General features: G+C 38.5%; 1 protein-coding gene across 8 annotated transcripts in view; it reads left to right on the top strand.

Moving 5' to 3' along the window:
• The window catches only part of slain1.L (SLAIN motif family member 1 L homeolog), a 40,160-nt gene that overhangs the window by 5,275 nt on the left and 12,721 nt on the right, over positions 1-22,164 (top strand). For 3 of the 8 annotated variants that reach the window (XM_018247259.2, XM_041582433.1, XM_018247258.2), the window contains exon 2: positions 13,099-13,238. In XM_018247259.2, the coding sequence (XP_018102748.1) occupies positions 13,099-13,238 (140 nt within the window). The other 5 variants (XM_041582434.1, XM_018247261.2, XM_041582435.1 and 2 more) reach the window with 5 other exon arrangements.

The raw sequence follows: 22,164 nt of genomic DNA, 5'->3' as shown, positions 1-22,164 counted from the left end.
ACGACATATTGTCTATAAAATATCAGTAAGCAGATTAATATGTTCAAGCATTAATTATACACAATGACTTTGGCATAATACAACTGTATTGATTTGTAGATGTAATGCCATCTGCTTCTTCATTGTAATCTTTTTAATGAAAATGAATATGTTATTATTTTCTCTCTTTATGATTAAACACTGAGCTCTTCAAGCTGAACAAACAAGCTACCAATGGTATCACTGTTATTTTGCCCTAACAAGGCATAGTTTTCCATCAATTGTGGCGTTCTGGTCATAAATTATCTAGTCAAACACATGAAAAGTGGCAAAACTAGAGGCCAGCAATAATTCATGGTAAAAACTCCTATAATGTAACAATACCTGCCCTTTTCTCCTGTGAATATATGCCATGCCTCCTAAAAAGTAGTTACCCTACTTTCAGGCTTTGCTCTTACAATATCCAAGTCATCCTATTAACTGGGTACATGTATAAAAGAGCAATCTGTATGGAAGAAATGAATTACATTCACTTCTGCAGAAATAACTTACTTTTCATACATGCCCCAAGTTAAAGGAATATATGAATTTGATGCCAAATTTACCTTAATGTCAACACAATGAACAGTTTTACATTATCTATTAACAAGTAGCTATGACTGATCTTGTGAAGTCAGACAAAGGAAAACAGATGCTGGATTGGTTATTGGCATTTATGCAAAGGCATGGCTTATAGATGAGTACTTATAGCAGGTTAGATAGATCCTGTTACTTCCTATCTGCTACAATTTGTATCATTTGCATCCTGCCCCATAAAAAAAAAAAAAATATATTGAGCTACAAAGTTAGGTAGAACCATAGAAAAATTGTTCATATTCACTCTACCCTTAGCTTAACTAATACACATAAACTCCAATTACAGTAAACGCAAAGCCTGTGGCATAAAATTGACAATCATTATTTTCTATGGGACAAGCTGTATAGACTGCAAACAAGTGACAGTAGCTGAAGGTTTCTTTCATAGTATGGTGTTGATCAGGGCAGGGGCAATTCATGCCCCTAAGTCGCCCTGAGGCAGCTGCTGCAATGTCAACCCCCATCCCCACTGCTCTAACCTTTAATGCATCAGAGGGGGTCGGGGGGAAGCATTGCGCAATTCATCTCTCTGCACTACAAGAGCTGGTTTTACAGTTTATTATCCCTCTTTGATGCTCACGGTAACTTGTAGGGCAATGCCGCCTGCAGGTGTCCCCCTGGATCAGGGACCCCAACCTTTATCACCCATAAGCAAAATTCACATGTAAAAAGAGTTGGGGAGCAACAAAAGCATGAAAAATGTTCATTGGTGATGCAAAATAAGTGCTGTGATTGGCCATTTGGTAACCCCTATATGGAGTGCCAACATCCAATGAGTTGATGAGAAACCTGTTGCTCATGAGCCACTGGTTCAGTGGTATAACTATACAGGAAACAGACTCCGTGGTCGCATGTGGGGGGTCCTGAGATAAACTGTGGCCTGGACCTCAGGGCCTTCTTCCTCTACAACATCTCTCTTGCCTGGAAATTACGTGCTGCTGCAGCAAGTAGCTGCGACATGCCTGCAATCGTTGCACACATCAATGTATCTGAATCTCACCTCAACACGTCCATGTGCATGGGGTGGGAAAGTTGCTGCACGTGCCGGGCCCCTCTGAAGTTTTTTCCTGGGTGGGTGGGGGGCGGAGCCAACTTGGTACTCCACTGCACTGGTTGGGGACCACTGGTTGAGATAAACTATAAAAGTTACATTAAAGGAGTTCTACCTTTTCGTTTAGTTTAGTATGTTGTAGCATTTCCTATTTTTAGCAATATAATTAAATAAATAATATAACTGAATTGATTTCGGGTTTTTTTCGGCCTCTTTTTCATTTTCAAAAACTTTTCTCTCCTATTCCTATTCCAGGTTCTTGTTCACACCACTGCCTGGTTGCTATGTTACATCTGGTCATAGTTACCAGATAGCTGCTGAAATTACAAACTGGAGAGCTTTCTGAACAACAAATTTAATTAAAAAAACATAAAAAATAAATATTCATTGTCTGAGAATATCACACTAAAAACTCATTTAATGGTGAACTAGCCCTTTCAGTAAATATCACTGACAGCATATCTTCCCACATGTCACCTGTAATAAAGGATTTATGCATAGAACACTGAAATCTCTGCATCCCCAAATCAAGTGCATTTATCTTAACAGTCTCAAGTCTCAAGTGGAAGAGTAGTGAAAAGGTGAAGGTGTTCTTATCAAATACTGAACAGAAACAACATTTTGACAAGTCCTGGCATTTGAAGATTTTAAGAAATATACTAAAAGGCACTGATAGAAAGAAAACAGTAAGATAAACATTTGTGAGTGTTCTTAATATTTTACCTACCTTTGCAGTATTATATTACACTTTTCATCTCTTTACAAAAAAAATCAAAGCAGTTGCTGCAGCTAAATCATGCTCCATGTTTGCTTGCATTGTCCTGCTTTCTTACTTATATTATGTATTTCATCATTTTGCCTTGTTAATGTATATCGTACAACAAATAATTACATATGTTTTTGAGAAAGCCAGGAGAGGATCAAATCTGCCTGATGGCATGGAGTTAGTTTAGGTCACTGCATAGGGGACCCTGGTATTGCAACAATCTCATGTTTCTTCAGTATTTCATATAAATAACATATTGTAATTGTAGCCATTGTTATATGTATTCAATATCTGGGAAAGAGCATTTTGTCCTTTCCATGTCAGGAACTGCTAATTGTGTTTACTCAGCTTTGTGACGTTAATCAGATGATAATCAGGGTAGCTCACCTCCCTTTGTGTTTGCAAGATAACTCGGAAATACTTACCTAATGTGACTATAACTTTCCTTTAATGTTTATGGAAATATCATTGTACAGAATTTTATCAATTTTAACACTATACTATACTCTTTCCCTACTGGGTGGTGTATAAGTCTTATTGTAGCTGATTGATCAGACTTCATTGCTATTCCACTTATTTGTTCCAAAAACCTAACTTCTAATGTAGGACATAAGGACAACTTATTCTCATGGTGGTCAACCAGATGCCTTGCAGATCTTACAGAACTATAATTCTCAGCATGGGAGCCTTGGTGGGTATCACTTTGCTTTTAATCAGGGTTTTATGTTTGTTTCTCACATGTAAAAACTGAATTAGCCTTTCTATTTATAGGAAAGAAATATAGGTTTCTAGAGTCAGCAGATTGAGCAGTGCCTTTGGGAGCAGCCTATGCAATGCTTAGAGACTGGCTTCTCTTTGTTCCCAATGTGTCTCTTCCTCTCTTGCTTTGCATTTGTGGGAGGGAGCCTGGTGCACACATTAATATTCCACTGCTGACAGGAGGCACATTCAGTGTGATCTGAGCAAGATGCAGCCCTAGCCCTGCTGTATGGGAGCTATCAGAGATCCTGACTGCAGGAAGCTGGATTTATCAAGCAGGGCAGCATCCTGGAACATTAGCTACTAGGTGGAATTACAAATTAAGGCTGTTGGGGATTGAAGACAGTGGCTATAGGAAGCTGCAGCAGTGTGAGCCATGGCAGAGGTGAAGTGCCGCAGCAGCACTGGTTCTCCCACCCCTAATGGGCTGATGGTGAATGCAGAGCTGGAGGTGAAGAAGCTGCAAGAGCTGGTGAGGAAGCTGGAGAAGCAGAATGAGCATCTGAGGAACCGAGCCAGTGCTGTGAGCAACTGTACACCAAGCCCACACCTGCTGCTGCAGCATCAGCATCTTCCATCCATGGTGCATCAGCCAGGAACATGTATCCACTCTTCCCCTGTGCTCTCACGGCCCGCAGCGCTCTGCCTACCCAGTCCTGTGCCCACTTTGCTCTGCACTTCAGCAGTGGCTGGCAGCCTCTTTTCCCCAGAATCCATGGGCTATTACAGTAATAACAACAGGCTGCCCTTTTCCTGCATCAATGCTGCAGAGGGACCCCAAAGCAACTGTTCAGTTCCAGGATCTACCCTATTAGACGAGGTGGAGATTTTGGATCTGGAAGACGGGTATTGCAGTGGTGATGAGGATACCTGGTAATGATGATGAGATTGGATTCCTAAGGTTAACACAGGAGCATATACATACAACTGTGCGTAGCTGTGTAACCATTATTTACTATGTTTCCTTTTAAAACCATCCCTCTCTTTCAGGGCTACGGCCCATGAACCTCCATTTCTGTGTGTGCTGAGCACATCCGTGATTTGCATGTAGATTAGTTTGCAGTGGTTCCTTTCAATCTGAGCCTCTGAACCTAGACCTGAAAGACTGAACGAAGGAAAGAAGGAATATTTCTGGCAGCAAAGGCCATGATTAGCTCAAAAGGCTTTAGCCATTGACTGTAATAGTCTGTTCCGGGTAATAGGATTTGCTTCTCTTTCAGGCAGATATTTATATCTGTTTAATTTGTCTGTTAACCCTTTCAGTGCTACAACTCAATTTCAGCAGTGTGTTGCAGGCACTTGACATATTTTGAACAGTGCATGCTGCAGTCTTTCCTGGCTTCTATGCAGTCATGTAGAATATGATCTAAATTAATTGCTAATTCTCCCTGTAGTATATATGTTTCACATTTTATTGTCCCAAGATTTTTTTCAAATCTGCAGCCGAGCTATTACTGTATCTTGGTGCCCTCCCATCATCTATTCATGCTTTCTTTAACCTTCCCCCATCATCTCAGATATCATCCACAGTCCTGTCATCAAAACTCCCTCCTCTCCCCTCCTCTCATAGTACATTTACTATAGGAAATAATAGGCTTTATTAACCCTTGCATTCCAGTGTGGTGCTACACATAAATAAGCCACCTCTCTGGAATGCACAAGTAAAGGCTCATTTGTAAGGACCCTAACCCATTGACCCTTTTCAGCTAATTTACTACATACTACATTGTACAATTGCAGTTGCCCATAACAACCAATTAGATATTTGCTTCATTTTCTAATTGGTAAACAGCTGATCAAAACTAACTGCTGTTTAGTTGCTGTGTGTAATTCAACTATGTATGCTATGTAATACCTAAGTTCTGAAATGTGCCCTGGGGGAGATTTATCAATAATCTCGTCAACTGTGGTTTTTGCATGCTATATTAAAAAAATAAAACTAGAAAATGTAATTATAATCTAACAATATTTGGTCTGCCATGTAGCACCAGGCTATAGGGGGAGTTGCTAAATCTTAATGGGTTTCTTCCCACACTACAAAAGCAAAATTGTTGGTTAAAGGAAACCTGATAAAACCCTGGCGTGTCCATGTCATGAGGAATAGATGATAAGCTCCACTGAGGCACAGATTAATGTGGATGAATAAACATTCCAAGTATACAAATTATATAAATTAAGGTTAATAACAAACCCCACATTCTTATGTTTTTGCCACTTTTTCATGAAACTTTCTAATGCCTGTATTTCTGAATTGTTTTACTGGCAATGAAAATTGTGAACATGAAGTAAGTTAATATTTGATAAAGAAACAAGTGTCTCTATTAAAAAGGATATGGTCCCAGTCAGGTAAATCATATGGCAGCTTCTGCTTCTATAAATGGAAATTAATGTTAGGCGCAATTGATGTTTTAATACTCTATGTTCTACAAAAAAATATCTACACAATAAAATGTGCATTTTAAATAAAAATGATGTAAATCAAGCAGGCCATTTTTTGCAATACTTGTATTTTGCTAAATTTTGAAGCTTACTATAAGGGCTCTTACACATGAGCGTTCTGACCTGCGCTCCCCTGCGTTCCGTTTTTTGGCGCAGGGGAGCGCAGGAATAGATGCAAGTCATTATTTGAAATGGGGCTGTACTCACTCAGGCGCGTGTAGGGGCCGAACGCAGGTTCAGACGCAACATGCTGCATTTTTCCTGCGTTCGGCGCCTACACGCGCCTGAGTGAGTACAGCCCCATTTCAAATAATGACTTGCGTCTATTCCTGCGCTCCCCTGCGGCTGAACGCCAAAAAACGGAACGCAGGGGAGCGCAGGTCAGAACGCTCATGTGTAAGAGCCCTAAGTTGGGCCAGCCCAACCTATATGATTGGTTTCTTTTGGCTAATAGATCTGCAGCATTTATGACATAAAGCTTAGGGTAAGGTCACACTGGGCGATTTGGGGAGCTTTAGTCGCCTCGCGACTAATCACCTCGTTTTTGAGGCAACCAATTTGCCCAAATGCCTTTCCTCTTGCACCCGCTAAAATGAAAAATCACCTGCGGCATGGGATATGTGTCGCTTCATATTCCGAAGTCGCCCAAAGTTACCACTCGACGGTGGTGGAAACGTTGCACCTTGCGTCTTCATCCGACAGATAAATGTAGTTCTTACCTGCTATTTCTCCTTCACTGTGTTTCATCGCATGGTGTTGTGTCAGCTCGAGCCGCACCGAGTTCTACCCTTAGGAGGCAATGTAATAAAAGGTTCAAAGTTTGATACCAGTTTTTAAGCCCAACCTGCAGGTGTGATTTACTGCTCAGCTGCTTTAAAGTAAGCATTTGATTGGTTTCCAGACCTTGGCAGACTTTGCCCTTTTTTATTATTATCTAATGCACAAAGGGGTGGCTCACCTTTATATTATACTTTTAGTATGTTATAGAATGGCTAATTATAAGGAACTTTTCAGTTGGTCTTCATTACTTATTTTGTATATATTTTTTGAAATTTTTGCCTTCTTCGGCCCCCATCTAAACACAATAAGTGCTCTGTAAAGCTACAACATTATTGTTGTTGCTACTTTTTATTACTTTCTATGCAGGTCCTCTCCTATTCATATTTCAATCTTTTATTCAAATTAATTTATGGTTGCTGTGATTGGCTATTTGGTAGCCCTATGTGGACTGTCAATCTATAGGAGACTCTATTTGATAGTACACTTCGTTTTTATGCAACTTAAACTTGCCTTCAAGCCTGGAATTCAAAAATAAGCACCTGCTTTGAGGCCACTGGGAGCAACATCTAAGGGATTGGTGAGCAACATGGTAGATGTAGATCATTGGTCTACATCATACTAAAGTTCATTCAACCCCTATTTGTTTAACTGGAGCAGTGGTCACAGACTGCTAGAGAAACAATATGGCCATAGACTCACCATTAATATTGTATGATATTATATGATCGTACGATATTTGGTGCGTGTATGGTGAGCCAACCAATATTGGCAGAAGACTTGTATATTGGTCACCTCTTCGATTGAGCCAGCGGGAAAATTTTGATTGAGCACCCTCTGAACATCGGCCATTGGTGCTACATCATCAGATACAGGTAGAATTCTATTATTTCTACCTGTATACCTAAAGATTCAGCTCTACACTTGTGTATTGAAATGAACGATCTTTCCTGCAACGATCTTTTCCAGGAAAGAACATAATTGTACCATTTATGGCCACCTTAAAACATTGCTTCGGCAGCAGTCTGTTCCCTTTGCTCTAGTAAAGAATTTTTAAGATTGTGTCTTCACAGTGCTGTACATTTTTGCTTTTGATATCGGATGTGACGGTGGATGGCCATTATGGTATGTGCTAAAGAAAATAATAACACATAGCAACCAATAAAAATGTTTGAATTAAACAGGTGATCAGTAAATGCTACCTGTTGACTGATGGCTATAGGTCGCTAGACTAGTACCAAACCTTGTACTTTTCTTTATCACATAACCCTATTAAAGGGGTGGTTCACTTTTAAGTTAACGTTTAGTATGTTGTAGAATGCCAATTTAAAGTTTTTAATAGTTTTTAATTATTTGCCTTCTTCTTCTGACTCTTTCAAACTTTCTCTTTCAGCTTTCAAATGGGGGTCACTGACCCCTTCTAAACAAATGCTCTGTGAAGCTACATATTTGTTGTTATTGCTACTTTTTTATTACTCATCTTTCTAGTCAGGCCCTCTCCTATTCATATTCCAGTCTCTTATTCATAGCAGTTCATGGTTTCTAGGGTAGTTTGGACCCTAGCAACCAGATTGCTGAAAATGCATTAATAAAACCGACAAATATTGCAATAAAAAAAAATAATACCAATTGCAAATTGTCTTAGAACATTACTCCCTACATCATACTGAACGTTAACGCAAAGGTGAACAACCCCTTTTAATTGCTGGTCAAAAATACTTTGTTTTAGGGGCCTGTTTATCATTGGAGACAAACATTGTAGGTGATGTTGCCCATAGCAAATAATCAGATCTTTGTTTTTATTTTCTAACTTGTAGGTGAGTGTTGAAATCTAGTTACTGATCGGCGATATTTGTTTCACATGTTGTACACAGCATGATAAATAGGCCCCTTAATGTATGATGCTGGCCACACAGATGATTAAGGGGCCTATTGATAATGCTGTGTAAAAAGTGGAGTGAAACATTACCGGTGATGTTGCCTAGAGCAACCAATCAGTAAGTAGAATTCAACAGTTAGAAAACAAAAGCAAAGATCTGATTGGCTGCTATAAGCAACATAACAGTTAATGTTTCACTCCATTTTTTACACAACATGATAAATAAACCCATAAATGTTCCAGTGATAGTTTGTGATGCAGCCAGTTGGTGCAAGGCTTTCCGTATTGTTATCGATTGTGTTGCAGGGGGCTCAAGTTTCCTAAGCGCACTGCAGCAGGGCTGTGATGCAAAAAGACATGCCAGAACTAGCCATATTTTTATAGGGTCACTTGGGAGACCTTTTTGTCTGTGTGTGAATGTGGATGATGCTGATGGAGACACAGCTGATTTACAGTGGCCTTGGTTGAGGTCTTTTGCTGGCCAAAATTACGGAATGTCTAGAATCAGAAAGACTACACAATGTAAGATTTACTTCAGCTAACTGCACAGTGCAGATGAACATGTCAATTAGTAGTGCGAATCCTTAGCCAGGTGTCTCTGTGACTATGCTGTGTAAAAGACTTTATAAATCACTGAGGAGTCCCCTGACCATATAAAAGTGCAAAGCTGCAGGCCAAGATTATCGGCACAGATTACAACTGATGACATTACCCAGCATACACACAACATATTCTTATCTCATAGTCCTTCTTCTGCGTTTAGTTGTCAGATTTGTACATGTTGGTGTATTCTATATTACTTTTACTTTACTTCTCTTTGATAATTTCTTTAAATACAGAGGCCAAACCATGGCCCTTGTAGAGTATTATCTACCAGGTCATCAACTCTAAAGCCTTAAAGGGATCCTGTCATCGAAAAACATGTTTTTTTTTTAAAACGCATCAATTAATAGTGCTACTCCAGCAGAATTCTGCACTGAAATCCATTTCTCAAAAGAGCAAACAGATTTTTTTTATATTCAATTTTGAAATCTGACATGGGGCTAGACATTTTGTCAATTTCCCAGCTGCCCCTGGTCATGTGACTTGTGCCTGCACTTTAGGAGAGAAATGCTTTCTGGCAGGGTGCTGTTTTTCCTTCTCAATGTAACTGAATGTGTCTCAACGGGACATGGGTTTTTACTATTGAGTGTTGTTCTTAGATCTACCAGGCAGCTGTTATCTTGTTTTAGGGAACTGTTATCTGGTTACCTTCCCATTGTTTTTTTGTTTGGCTGCTGGGGGGGGTGGGAGGGAGGGGTGATATCACTCCAACTTGCAGTACAGCAGTAAAGAGTGACTGAAGTTTATCAGAGCACAAGTCACATGACTTGGGGCAGCTGGGAAATTGACAATATGTCTAGCCCCATGTCAGATTTCAACATTGAATATAAAAAAATCAGTTTGCTCTTTTGAGAAAGGGATTTCAGTGCAGAATTCTGCTGGACCAGCACTATTAACTGATTTATTTTGAAAAATTTTTTTTTCCCATGACAGTATCCCTTTAACTAAAACTATTGGAATTGATCAATAGAAATAAATCTTAGGGGATTGTAATACCTCTGTCTTACTGCCCTGTATTGCAACCCGTATTTATGAAAAGCATTATCATAAAAGTTTTAAAGGGGCAGCTCATATTTAAATTAGTACCGTTGATCCATAAACATAAAAGCAGGTTAGCTGGGCCCTGATTTAAATGACTACTCTGGTGTGTATGATGGGGACCTTGGATTTTTAAGCTCTACTAGGACAGGTTCTGATGTATATGATGTATAATCTCTGTAAAAGAGCTGCAGAACATTTCTATGCTGTATCATTTAAGCATAATAATAATAATAATGACTGGTACAATCCAGCTTCAGAGCTACTAGTGGCCACACTTGGCTGTTGGAGGACCATGTTCCTTACATGCCCGTATAGTCCATATTTAATCCATATTTTTCTTTCTAAACCAAACATACAGCAAGGACCACCAATATTTATTCAGGCACTATATTAATACAGGGCCCTGCTGTACTTACGTATTATACAGTACGCTCATAGGTACAGCAACCTCCTGTATGTAAAATCTTTATTGGTAATAATACAAATGAAGCATTATACCCAGAAATACAGATTATGGCCTAGTCCTACCAATATTCTGCTATAATCATAGACAAAAATACTTATCCCGAAATCAAGGCTGGTGTCGGCAGCTAGCCTTAATGAGCTACTATGTATTCTTGAATACTTATTGTTGGATGCACACCATTAATCTTTCAAGAGCCCGAAATGGGAGAGGCATAAGTGATGCCAGCAGGCTGCTATACCAGTTTGTAAACAGCCTCACCTTCCTAATGAGCCCCAGTGTCTGTAATTAACAGTGAATAAAGATCTCTTACTTAGATCATCGACTCAAACGAACACCAGCTAATGCAAATTATTATTCATTAGAAAATATTTACATCACTTAAAATTGTATAAAATATTTTAGTTTTTAAGAAATCCTAAATCTTGTGGTATGAAAGTGTAGTGCAAAAATCTCTTTGCTATGGCACTCTTCTGCGAAAGATTGAGACTAGTTAGATTTAAGATACAACCTTAATAATTTTATATGTAAGGACTCTAGGAAGTGCCAGTTAGCCATTGGATAAATTACATTGGACACTCCTTTTCTCCATCAAGGAGGTACTGAAACACTCTTTTGAGAATATGCTGACAATGTTGCTTTTCTTCAGGGTGTTGAGGGGATAGAGCCTATACTACATATCAAGTGTTGTCTCTAGCTGGTTACAGTGAAAAGGCAACAAAGGCCCGGGCCTAGGGCGGCAGAATTTTAGGTGGCGACATACTGCCCAGTCACACCCGCATTGATTCAGAAGCACTGGGGATTCACAGAAGATTCAAAAGTTTTTAAAATTTCCTAAGCACCAATCCCCAGTACTCAAAACCTGATGCTGAAAATTTGTGCATGTACACAAAGGAAGGGGAGGGGACAGGAGTAGTGATGGGCGAATTTATTCGCCAGACTCAAATTCGCAGCGACTCCCCACGATTCGCCGCCGGCGAATAAATTTGCGAAACTGCCGAAAATTTTTTAACGTTTCGCGAAAGAATGCCACAAATTCGCCCATCACTAGACAGGAGCGATGAATGTCAGCAGGCCTAGGGGCCCTGCGTATATAACTGTGTACAGCATTTATTGTAATGTTTTCTAAGCTGTTTTAAAGTACAGCACGTATTTTGTCAACAATTCTTCTTTTTGACAAATGTAGCATGCTTTGGTTGCTGGCATGAGTCATTGAGCCCAAAAGCCTCCTTGGGATTTGTAATAGTGCACTTCTTCACTTACAGATGTCACAGTGCAGAAGTAATACACTATATAATGTATGTTTCCCCATTAAAATCTCTAATGGACCATCTGTCAAATTTAGACAATGATACCTTATCCTGATGAGCAGACATGTTTTTGGAGGTGTTTTACACTAATGCCACTCTTCAGGTTGTAATGATAAAAAACGTTACAATGTTGGAGTTGTGAGGCATTCATTTTATTTCGGCATTAAACTTTATTAAACCTGCAGTGAGTGATTGCAATTTAGCAAACTAGCTCTGGAGAGTATTTTGGAGTTAATTTTAGTGCAAGACATTATTGCATTCTATTGCACCTACTAAATAGATGCCTGTTTTGTTTTGGTAGTACAAAAACAGTTTGTCTTTGGCACACCACTTACTTGATGCTTTATAGGCTGCATTCAATCCCAGGCTGCTTCAAGCCCAACGCAGTAATCTCTTGAAAAAGGGGAAAAGAAGCACACCATACTTCGGCTCCTGCCTTTAAAGCATTTTATTGCAGCAGAGATGTGGCATAAGCTTTCGGGGACAACCCCTTCCTCAGGTGAAAACGGCCCATTCATCCGAAGAAAAAAACTTTGATTTTTTAAATACATTTTGGTTGGTCTTTTTTTATTTGAATTTCGACGTTTGTTTTATTCAAAATTATTCCCTTGATAAATCTGCCCTCAAGGTAGATTAACATATATCAGTTCAGAAGATGTAACTGTTTCAGCTTTGTTCAGTCTGTTTGTTTAATGCCTATGAATTCAACTAATATATTTCAGTTGCCGGTTAGGTTTCACTCATCTAACTTAGCTTCTGGTTAATGACTGTTCGTCTAATGTCACATCAGCGTAAATACAAGAACTTCAACATGCAGCCATCCTGAAAATGCAAAACTGTGTAGTTTTGCCCCAAAATCCACCACTAGTGAACAGTGATGGTGTAGTGGATTGGATGGAATTCTCCCTACCGCACATTAATGCTGGTGAAATAAAACAACACAACATTATCCTTAGGGCACATCTACTGCTTATTGCTATTAAAGACACATGGCAGAGAGGATTATAATTGGCTATTTGATAAGGGTGATTTAAAAAAATCAAACAAAGAAACATTATATAGCCTTTTTAAATTAATACTAATGCACATGCAAAGAAAAATTTTTCGACCAGGGATAAAATTGATAACGTTGCACATAAATGTTACATTAAGGCCACGCCACACAGTGTTGTAATGTACGCTATTTGTAGCGACAATCAAAAAACGACATTCGAATCATCCCTCAAAATGTTGCTCCACGTGCTGATGTTGCTTGTGCCTCACATTTCCTCTTGTAGTTGTGAATGTTGCAATTCAATAGCTGAGATCAGAAGACTGATACAAAGCTTTGTGGGATAAATCTGACTTGCCTGGTGCTACATTATTGTTTAATGCAAATTATTCTTTATTTTCTAGGTTATATGTCTCCCCTACAAAGAATCCGAGGACATTTGGCTCACCTCTGAGTCCTATGCAGTGGTGTAGACATGTTTTAGACAATCCGTCGCCCGAGATAGAAGCAGCTAAGCGATCCCTGTGCTTCAGATTAGAGCAAGGTAAGCAAGAGAAATTGATTCTATGTTTTCTATAAAGTCATACTTTTCTTCTTCCTACTAATGTTTATTTTAGCTTCAATAATACTCAAATACTGTATGTATAATATTATATCTATACCTACTCCTACGCCTAAAGAATAAATGGCATGACTTCAGAAGTGGCGGATGGTTTTGTTGCTGATTCAGGGCAGAGGACTATGTGCTCTGTTGTTATTCTGATTTATTCTTATCTAAGTGAGTGACTAACACAGCTGAAAAGTGCTAGAATTTCCAGAAACTCATCATATAAAGAATATCTGAGAAAGCTATGAGTACGTCAATGACAATGAATTTAGAGCATGCTCTGAATTTGAACTCACTAAAGAATTTAGCCTTGGTATAATGAATAGAATATGAAGAATCCTTGAAGAGGCCTCTAGTTTTAAATGATTTGCTAAACGGCAATGAGATCTCAAAAACATATCATATATAGTATGGCCAAAGCTTGTAGAATTTGCTTGGCTGTAGACTTTCCATAGCCTCATTTTTAATATATTTCAATACAGGAAGCAACTTTTCTATAACATGTGCATGTTCACACTTTATCATTTCTCACTAGCAGGAAATTAATAGATATTATTTGGTAATTTGTTTGGAGGCGGAAATAAGATAGAAACCAAACATTCCTGCAAAAGGAAAGGCCAGGGATTTTTTTTTTTTTTGCAAGTTTGAAAATGACCTTGATAAATGATTTTGGAACATTTTATATACATATGAAATTCCGAGTTCTATGTGTATTCTACTAGCAGATTGTACCATTTTTTCCTAAATAAAAGTACAAGACTAAATTCATGCCATAGTCATTAAAGGGGTTGTTCACCTTTAAATTAACTTTTAGTATCATACAGAGAGTAATATTATGAGACAATTTGCAATTGGTTTAATTTTTTTATTATTTATGCTTTTTGAGTTATTTACTTTTTATTCAGCAGCTCTTCAGTTTGCTATTTCAACGGTTTGGTTACTAGGGTCCAAATTAACCTAGCAACCATGCATCGATTGGAATAAGAGAATGGAATATGAATGGGAGAGGCCATGAATAGAAAGATGAGTACCAAAAGTTGAAATAAAAATAAATGTGTAGACTTACAGAGCATTTGTATTTGGATGGGTCAGTGATCACTATTGAAAGCTGGAAAGAGTCAGAAGAGGCAGGTAAATAATTTAAAAATTATAAATATAAACAATGACAACCAGTGAAACGTTGCTTAAGGCCCCCATACACAGGCCGATAAAAGCTGCAGATAGACTGAGTTGGCAGCTTATTGGCCCGTGTTTGGGGCCATCCAACGGGCTTTCCTGATTGATATCTTGCCGAAAGTCGGCAGATCTCGATCGTGCAAGTTAAAAAATCCTGTTGCATCTATGTGTGTATGCGGTTCCGCGATCTGACCGCTCGTATCAGATCCATTATGATCCTAGGGCCCACGATTGGATCTGCCCAATATGCCCCCCATGGGCATATCGGGGAGAGATCGCTACCTCTATAACCTTTAGAATTGATAATTATATAACATATTAAAAATTAGTTTAAAGGAAAAGGAAAGGTTAAGTAAGCTTTATCAGAAAGGCCTATATAAATGCAACAGTAAATCCTCAAAGCAATGCTGCTTCTGTCAAAAGAAACACTGCATTTCTGCCCTTCTATTGTGTACACAGGGACTTCTGTATCAGCTTCTGCATTCCTTCTTTCAGCTTAAACCTCCAGGGCAGGGAATGAGCATGCTCAGTTTGCTCCTCCCTCCACTATCCTTCTCCCCTTCCTGATGTAATCTGAGCCCAGAGTTATGAGCTAACAGGGAGAGACTCAGGCAGGAAGTGATGTCACAGCAAGCTAATATGGCAGCTGCTTGTCTACACAAATAGAGAGAGTTTCTAGAGCTGTTTACTCTGGTATAGCATTCTACAAAATAAATATAGTGTTATAGCTTGCACTATTGTGGCTAATCTATTGGCAACAAACTGTCTCTGTAGCTTCCCTTCTTCTTAGAAGACGAACCACCCTATTAAGTACCTGGAAGCAATAAGAATCTCCATGGGGCTCTGTCCAAATGTTGTGTCACAAAGAGAGCTTAAACCCCATAATATCAGGAAAAACTCTATTTTATGGCCCCCAATCTTGCTGTTTTGTAACTGCGTCACTGTGTACCTTTGGTTTGTTTTGGTTGATACAACAGTAGTTGTGTTAGTCACAGCTGTTAGGGGGCAGGGGGAAATGCTTGAAGATTTGGAATGGGATAGTACTCCATTGCATATTTGAATTCAGTTCAGCAGGCCCAGACTGGCAATCTGTGAGTTCTGGCAAATGCCAGAGGGGCTGCTATAAGACGCCATAGAAAGTCAGTATTTAGTGGGCTGGTGGGGGCTGTTTGGGCCTCTGTGTGGGCTGATTGGGCCTCTGTGTACCTGAAATGCCAGGGCCTATTTTAATTCTCAGTCCGGACCTGCAGTTCAGCCTCCTTGAGTAATAATTTTGCTTTTACTTGCCCACCTGAGCACCGGTGAATGATTGTGACTGGCAAGGCAAGTGGCCTGTTGACTCCTGTGGGGCTGTTTATTTGTATTATTGTATCATTATTGTATCATTGTCTAGTATCATTTTCCAGTTACAGATTAGTGTGAGAAATAAAACTGTGCCTTTCACCTCCATCCTCATTACTAAGGGGCCCATATACCAACAAAAGAATTTAGATTTCCACAAATCTCAAAAAATGTGTGGTTTTCCCACACAAATTCGAGATTTATTAAGTGTAAAAAAACACAAAAACCTGTAATACAAATCTTTGCCAGGTAATAGTTGTCAACGTCCTACAGAATTGTTGTACTATTGTATTCGGATCTTTTAATAAATGTCGTCGTTTTTGAGTTTAGTTGTGGTTTTAAAAACCTCTAAAACCACTAAAACCTTACCTTTGATAAATAGGCCTCCAATTGTGTTTTATCCAAGTGGGAAGAGGTGGTTTGGATTAAGGATAATAAAATGAATGGGTGCCTTGATGTTGCTCTGGTCAGACATCTGCTTAGTGTCTATTTTTTTTTTTTGCTATTTTTTTTAAAGATTACATTACATATTTCTATAGCTTTTCTGTATATCTTTTTTAAAACAAGATGTGTGTACAGGCTTCATACTGTCTTGCTTATTTGGTGTATTGTGAAATGTGCAGGCATGAGGCAGTGTCAGGGAACAGCTTGAAGAACAGCTGAGCTTTGCTTCACTGGTTCATGTCTTTATGATGTCTCTTATCTTCCAGGATTCACCTGATCAATCTTGTGCTTTCTTTAATCTCCCTGCTCTTGTTTCTGTCTGGCTCAAGCTGGTGCAAACCCCATCATTTATTCTCTAGGGTCATGGCTTGTTTCCTTTTCAGAATTTATGAGATTCTGCAGTGACTTCAATGCCATTTACCAAGTCTTAGAATGTTCCTCTTTTAATCCTATACCTCTCCCTTTTGGCAATTCTAATTGAAAAACACAATACAGATAAAATATATGACACACGACAATATAGCTGTTGTGTTTAATAATGTACTGATTAATGCTCAAATGTAATTTTTAATAAAACAAAAAATGTAATTCTGCTTCCTTCTGCCGACATGGAGGTATATGAGTAGGAATGGAAGGATTTTCAACCCAAATCTGCTCATTGACTTGTGCCATGTCAGGTACAGCTTTTCTACCTGAGTTAACAGAAACAGTAGGAGAAAAATCTTTTCAGTAAATACCACTGTCAAATGTTAGTCACTCCTAGTTATTAAAATTGTTTACCTGATATGCAGGGCTTATGCTCCTGTTAGCAGAAAACTGCACTGGCCCAGGGTATTTCTGTAGAAGCAGATCTTTCTTAATCGTCTTCCTCTTTTTATTTTCTTTCCTCCATGTATGGGCAGGCACATGCACAGCATTTAGCTTTTTCTCTAAATTCAGCTTTCACTCCACTGTGCATAAGCCTGCCTGGACCTGAACGAAGAGAAGACGGAAGAATTCCGAAGAAGATGTATGTGGACCAGGGCCGGAACTAAGGGTAGGCAGAAGATGCACGGGCCTAAGGCACAACCCTGGGGGGGCCTGGGGGGTAGAGTGAGGTTGCCATCTTGGTTGCCTAGGATGCCCAACCTTGATGTGGACATCTGCATTTTTTGGTGAGCAGGAGTGGGGTATCAGGTGAGTGATTTTAATCACTCACCGTCAGAAAGAAAGTCCCACAATGCTAAACATTGTACAGGTATGGGATCCGTTATAGGGAAACCCGTTATCCAGATAGCTCCAAATTATGTTAAGGCCCTCTCCCATAGACTCCATTTTAGCCAAATAATCAAAATAATAAAACAGTACCTTGTACTTGATCAAGACTAAGATATAATTAATCTTTATTGTAAGAAAACCCAGCCTATTTGGTTTATTTAATGTTTACACGATTTTCTAGTAGACTTAAGTTATGAAGATCCAAATTATGATAAGATCCGTTATCTGGAAAGCCCCAGGTCCCGAGCATTCTGGATAACAGATCCCATACCTCTACCACTATTCTACCAAACCAACATATTTGCAAAGCAATATGGATTAAAGAAACATTAAAAATATGAAAGTAACATTTGTGTATGGAAGGAATGTATTATGTTCAGTAAAGTAGTCATCTCAAAATGAAAATTATTGACTTAAATTTTCCTTGTGTAGAAAAGTCTATCTAACTCTATGGGGGTTATTTTGAGTTGTGTTTTCCTGAAAATTTTCTGAAATATTCGAGTTTTTCAAGGGTATTTTTCAGGAAAAACTTAGGGGCAGATTTACTAAGGGTCGAATATCGAGGGTTAATTAACCCTCGATATTCGACTAGGAACTAAAATCGTTCGACTTCGAATATCGAAGTCGAACGATTTAGCGCTAATCGTACGATCGTACGATCGAAGGATTATTCGTTCGATCGAACGATTAAATCCTTCGAATCGAACGATTCGAAGGATTTTAATCCAACGATCGAAGGAATATCCTTCGATCAAAAAAACACAGGCAAGCCTATGGGGACCTTCCCCATAGGCTAACATTGAGTTCGGTAGCTTTTAGCTGCCGAACTAGGGGGTCGAAGTTTTTCTTAAAGAGACAGTACTTCGATTATCGAATGGTCGAATAGTCAAACGATTTTTAGTTCGAATCATTCGATTCGTAGTCGAAGTCGTAGTCGAAGGTCGAACTAGCCCATTCGATGGTCGAAGTAGCCAAAAAAACACTTCGAAATTCGAAGTTTTTTTAATTCGAATCCTTCACTCGAGCTTTGTAAATCTGCCCCTTAATGTTTCAGGGTTTTATAAAAAATGTTTTTGTGTTTTTGTAAAAAAAAAAAAAAAAACTCGAATTTTTCAAGGTTTATTATACTACGAAGCTGAAAATAGCTCAAATCTGAAAATACTCCAGCTAAAACCTGTCAAGCTCATGTAGAAGTCAATGGCAGAGGTCTCGTAATCCATTTGAAGATGTTAATAGTCTTCATGATGTTTGGGTTTTTTTCAGTCGTTTTCTCTTGAAAACTCGATTAATTCTAGTTTTATTCCCATGGAAATCTCGATTCATTTGAGTTTTTGGGTTTTTTAACCCCAAATTAGCTGATTTCAGTTTTTTTCCATTCAAGTTTTTTTTTTTAAAGTAGAAAACATTCCAGTTGTGAGTTCATTTGAGGTATAAAAAAAACTCACAAACCTCTAAAACTCAACCTTTGATAAATAACAATGGGCCTTATTATAAAATCCAGAGTCATATACAGGGTAATATAATGAAAGGCGCAACTTTTGCCAAGGTTTAGTTACTCATAGAAACCAACTCGATGTTTGTGTTCAGACAGCTAGCTAGGATATTCTGTTTTAAAGCTATTGGGGATTTGTAAAATATATTTTTTTTTGGGAGCTTTCATTCATATGAACACTGGTGGTAAAACCACCCCTAGGGACTTTACCTTAGTTTTGCTATTTGTAAACTCGTAGAACTGTCTGTAGTGATCAAAGGGGAAATATTTACCTGTGTTCAACATCAATGTTTTTATTATGTTGATTTAATAAAGCTTGCTATTCAACATATTCTTTTACTTTATATTATAATATACTATAATATAGAAAGCAGTTAAAAGCAGTTTTTGCCCAATACAGATTTAGAGTTTCACAAGTGGTGTTCTGTGTTAGAACACATGGCAAAAAGTTTTTTAACTCTGGTGCATTTGGCATGAGAAAAAATGCCCAGTGACTCCAATTTGTTGTAGGAAAAAAGCATATTGACTCAAATGTATTTGGCATGGTTTCACTGATTCTTCGGTAAAGGTAAAGGGGGCAGTTTTGCTCATTACTGTTACTTATTTTCCAGGTTCTCATTGGGATTCATAATGTACCATCCCTTCCCTTCATCACTACATGTAACTCAAAGCAAAAATATATTGATTACTCCTCGGAGTAGTGAATATTATTGTGTATTATTTATCCCTTCCATGGATATACAATCCTGGCACCTTTGCTGCACTCCAATTGGTTCTTTCTATAATGCACCTGTCCTCGGTGCTTTATTAACTGAACTTCAGTAAGGACACTCCCTTCCAGGGTCTTTGTGGTAGAACATCTTTCTTACTGTAATTCTTCTAAAGGCACAGTTCCACTGCTTAAATATTATCTTGTCATCTATAGGTGGAGAATAATTAAGGTTTAGAGAGACTTAAACTCCCCCAAAAGAAACCTGCTATCATCTATCTTGTACTTGACCATGTTACAGTGTCCTTTTGTGTTACTAGGCACCACCTAGTGATAAAATTCTGTATATAATGGAGATACTTGGATATATGTAGCACCTTGAATACATAGATTAGTAAGTGACTTAGAGCTTTTCAGCTTGAGCAGTCATCAAGAAAACCCAAAGTGAATTTTTTTAATTCAAGCTGGGTTTGAGCTGAAAAAATTGGACATATCTGAACAGGCTTTTCGTACAAATAAAAAATGTACTACTTGAAATCTGCCAATAAGCCAGTTTGGTAAAAAAAATCCTGAAATTGCTGAGCTTTTTCGCATTTGAAACCAACATGAATTAAAGAAATTCATGTTGGGCTTTCTTGATGATTGCTCCAGCTGAATAGCCCAAAAAATCATAAATGAGGCCCTAAGTTGCATGAGTGTGCATGATACGTAACCATGTGTGCATACAATTGCTGGTATCTGCCACCAGGGACTCATAGTAGAATTATGTTTACATATTGGCAATCTGCAAACCATAGGGTGTCTGTTTCTGTAGAAATGTACTAAAAAAAGTTGTGTGACCAAAGTTTCTGAATCTTCCCCTCTGTTATCCGATCCAACAGTCCTCGTTTCTCCTCGAGTAAATAACAGAAATCCATTTTTTTTTTAAAAAGATCAGCGGTAATAAAAGCTCAGGAGAAAAAATATTAAGAAAAAGGGAAAGTGAATTTTTTTTTAATAGTGTAGTATTTACTAACATAGTTGCAGTTCCGCAACCAAAATAATTTCTTTGGTGCAGTTACCCTTTGCAATTCACCACGTATGGCTATTAGATGGGTACTTACAGACGTTTAAGTCTAACATATGGACATCGAGTGGAGTGTGAATGCAACGCGGGTCGGAAACCTATAACGCAAACCACTGGAGATACTTATAAGAGCACGGACTTGCACATAAAGAGACGTTATGCCTATTTTAACTACTGAAATGTGAGTGTAACCAATTGGCTTTTAATGTTCAAAATAAAAAGGATTTTATACTATATTTGCGCCTTTTAACCTCCTCCAGCTAGAGAGAACAATCTACAGCTTCATTTTCTGCAAATCTCGATGTGCATATGTTAGGCTTAAACATCTGTAAGTACCCATCTAATAGCCACACGTGGTGAATTGTAAAGGGTAACTGCACCAAAGAGAATATTTTGGTTGTGGAACTGCAGCTATATTAGTAAAAAATAATTCACTTTCCGTCTTTCATCATATTTTTTCCCCTGAGCTTTTATTAGCGCTGACCTTTTTTTTAAAAAAAAATTGGATTTCTGTTTCTGTAGAAAGCCTTGTCGGAGATGTTGCTGTTTTTGAAAATGTTTTATATGAAGGAATCTGTTTGCATGGGCTTGTTGAGAAACAAACAGTGTCGGACTGGGACACTAGGGGACCACCTTAAAACCTTAGACCAGGGGCCCACCAAAGAACCATAGACCAGGGGCCCACTTTCTACTATTATTATTATTCTCCTCACTCAACCTCTATTCTCCTAGTATTTATTCTTTACATACTATAATCTATTATTCCATCTATTTAGCCTCTGTGTTCTCAGAGAAATAGGGAATGGCCATGAAATATGCCAAATGTTTAGCAGCAAAGGGGCCCCCTGACACCTGGGCCCACCGGGAGTTTTCCTGGTATCCCAGTGGGCCAGTCCGACACTGGAAACAAAAGTTTATTTATGTGATACAAAGTTAAACTGTGGGTAACAGGGTGCTAAATTTGAACCTGTTGGTATGTTCCAGTGTCTGGGAGTAGGCCCTTGGGTAATCAGGGAGGCAGTAAAGACCATTTATAGGCTCACAGTCTTCCACTTCCACACCTTATATCTTTAGTGCTCAGATAACACCATTTTCTGTACTATATTTTGATGCTTTCTTGTGAAGCCGATGCATCATGTAAAGGATTTGTCATTTGGAATAAAGCATAGGATATGTACTGTTGGAAACTTACTCAGCTTCAGACCTTCTGCCTTCTGCTATTGAATGCTGATCTCTTTCAGTATAAAAAATGCAACTTGATATTTTATTCCTACATTATGAAAGACATGATAAAAAAAGTTTTGAATGTTTTGGACTAACCTGTTTGTGCAGTTTGTCACAAAGTAAATGTGATTCTTCACTTGTTCATCTTTGTTAT

The sequence above is a fragment of the Xenopus laevis genome, chromosome 2L (assembly GCF_017654675.1).
Source record: "Xenopus laevis strain J_2021 chromosome 2L, Xenopus_laevis_v10.1, whole genome shotgun sequence".
NCBI classification, from domain to species: Eukaryota; Metazoa; Chordata; class Amphibia; order Anura; family Pipidae; genus Xenopus; species Xenopus laevis.
The sequence above is the reverse complement of the archived record's forward strand: the minus strand, read 5'-3'. Positions and strand labels throughout refer to the sequence as shown.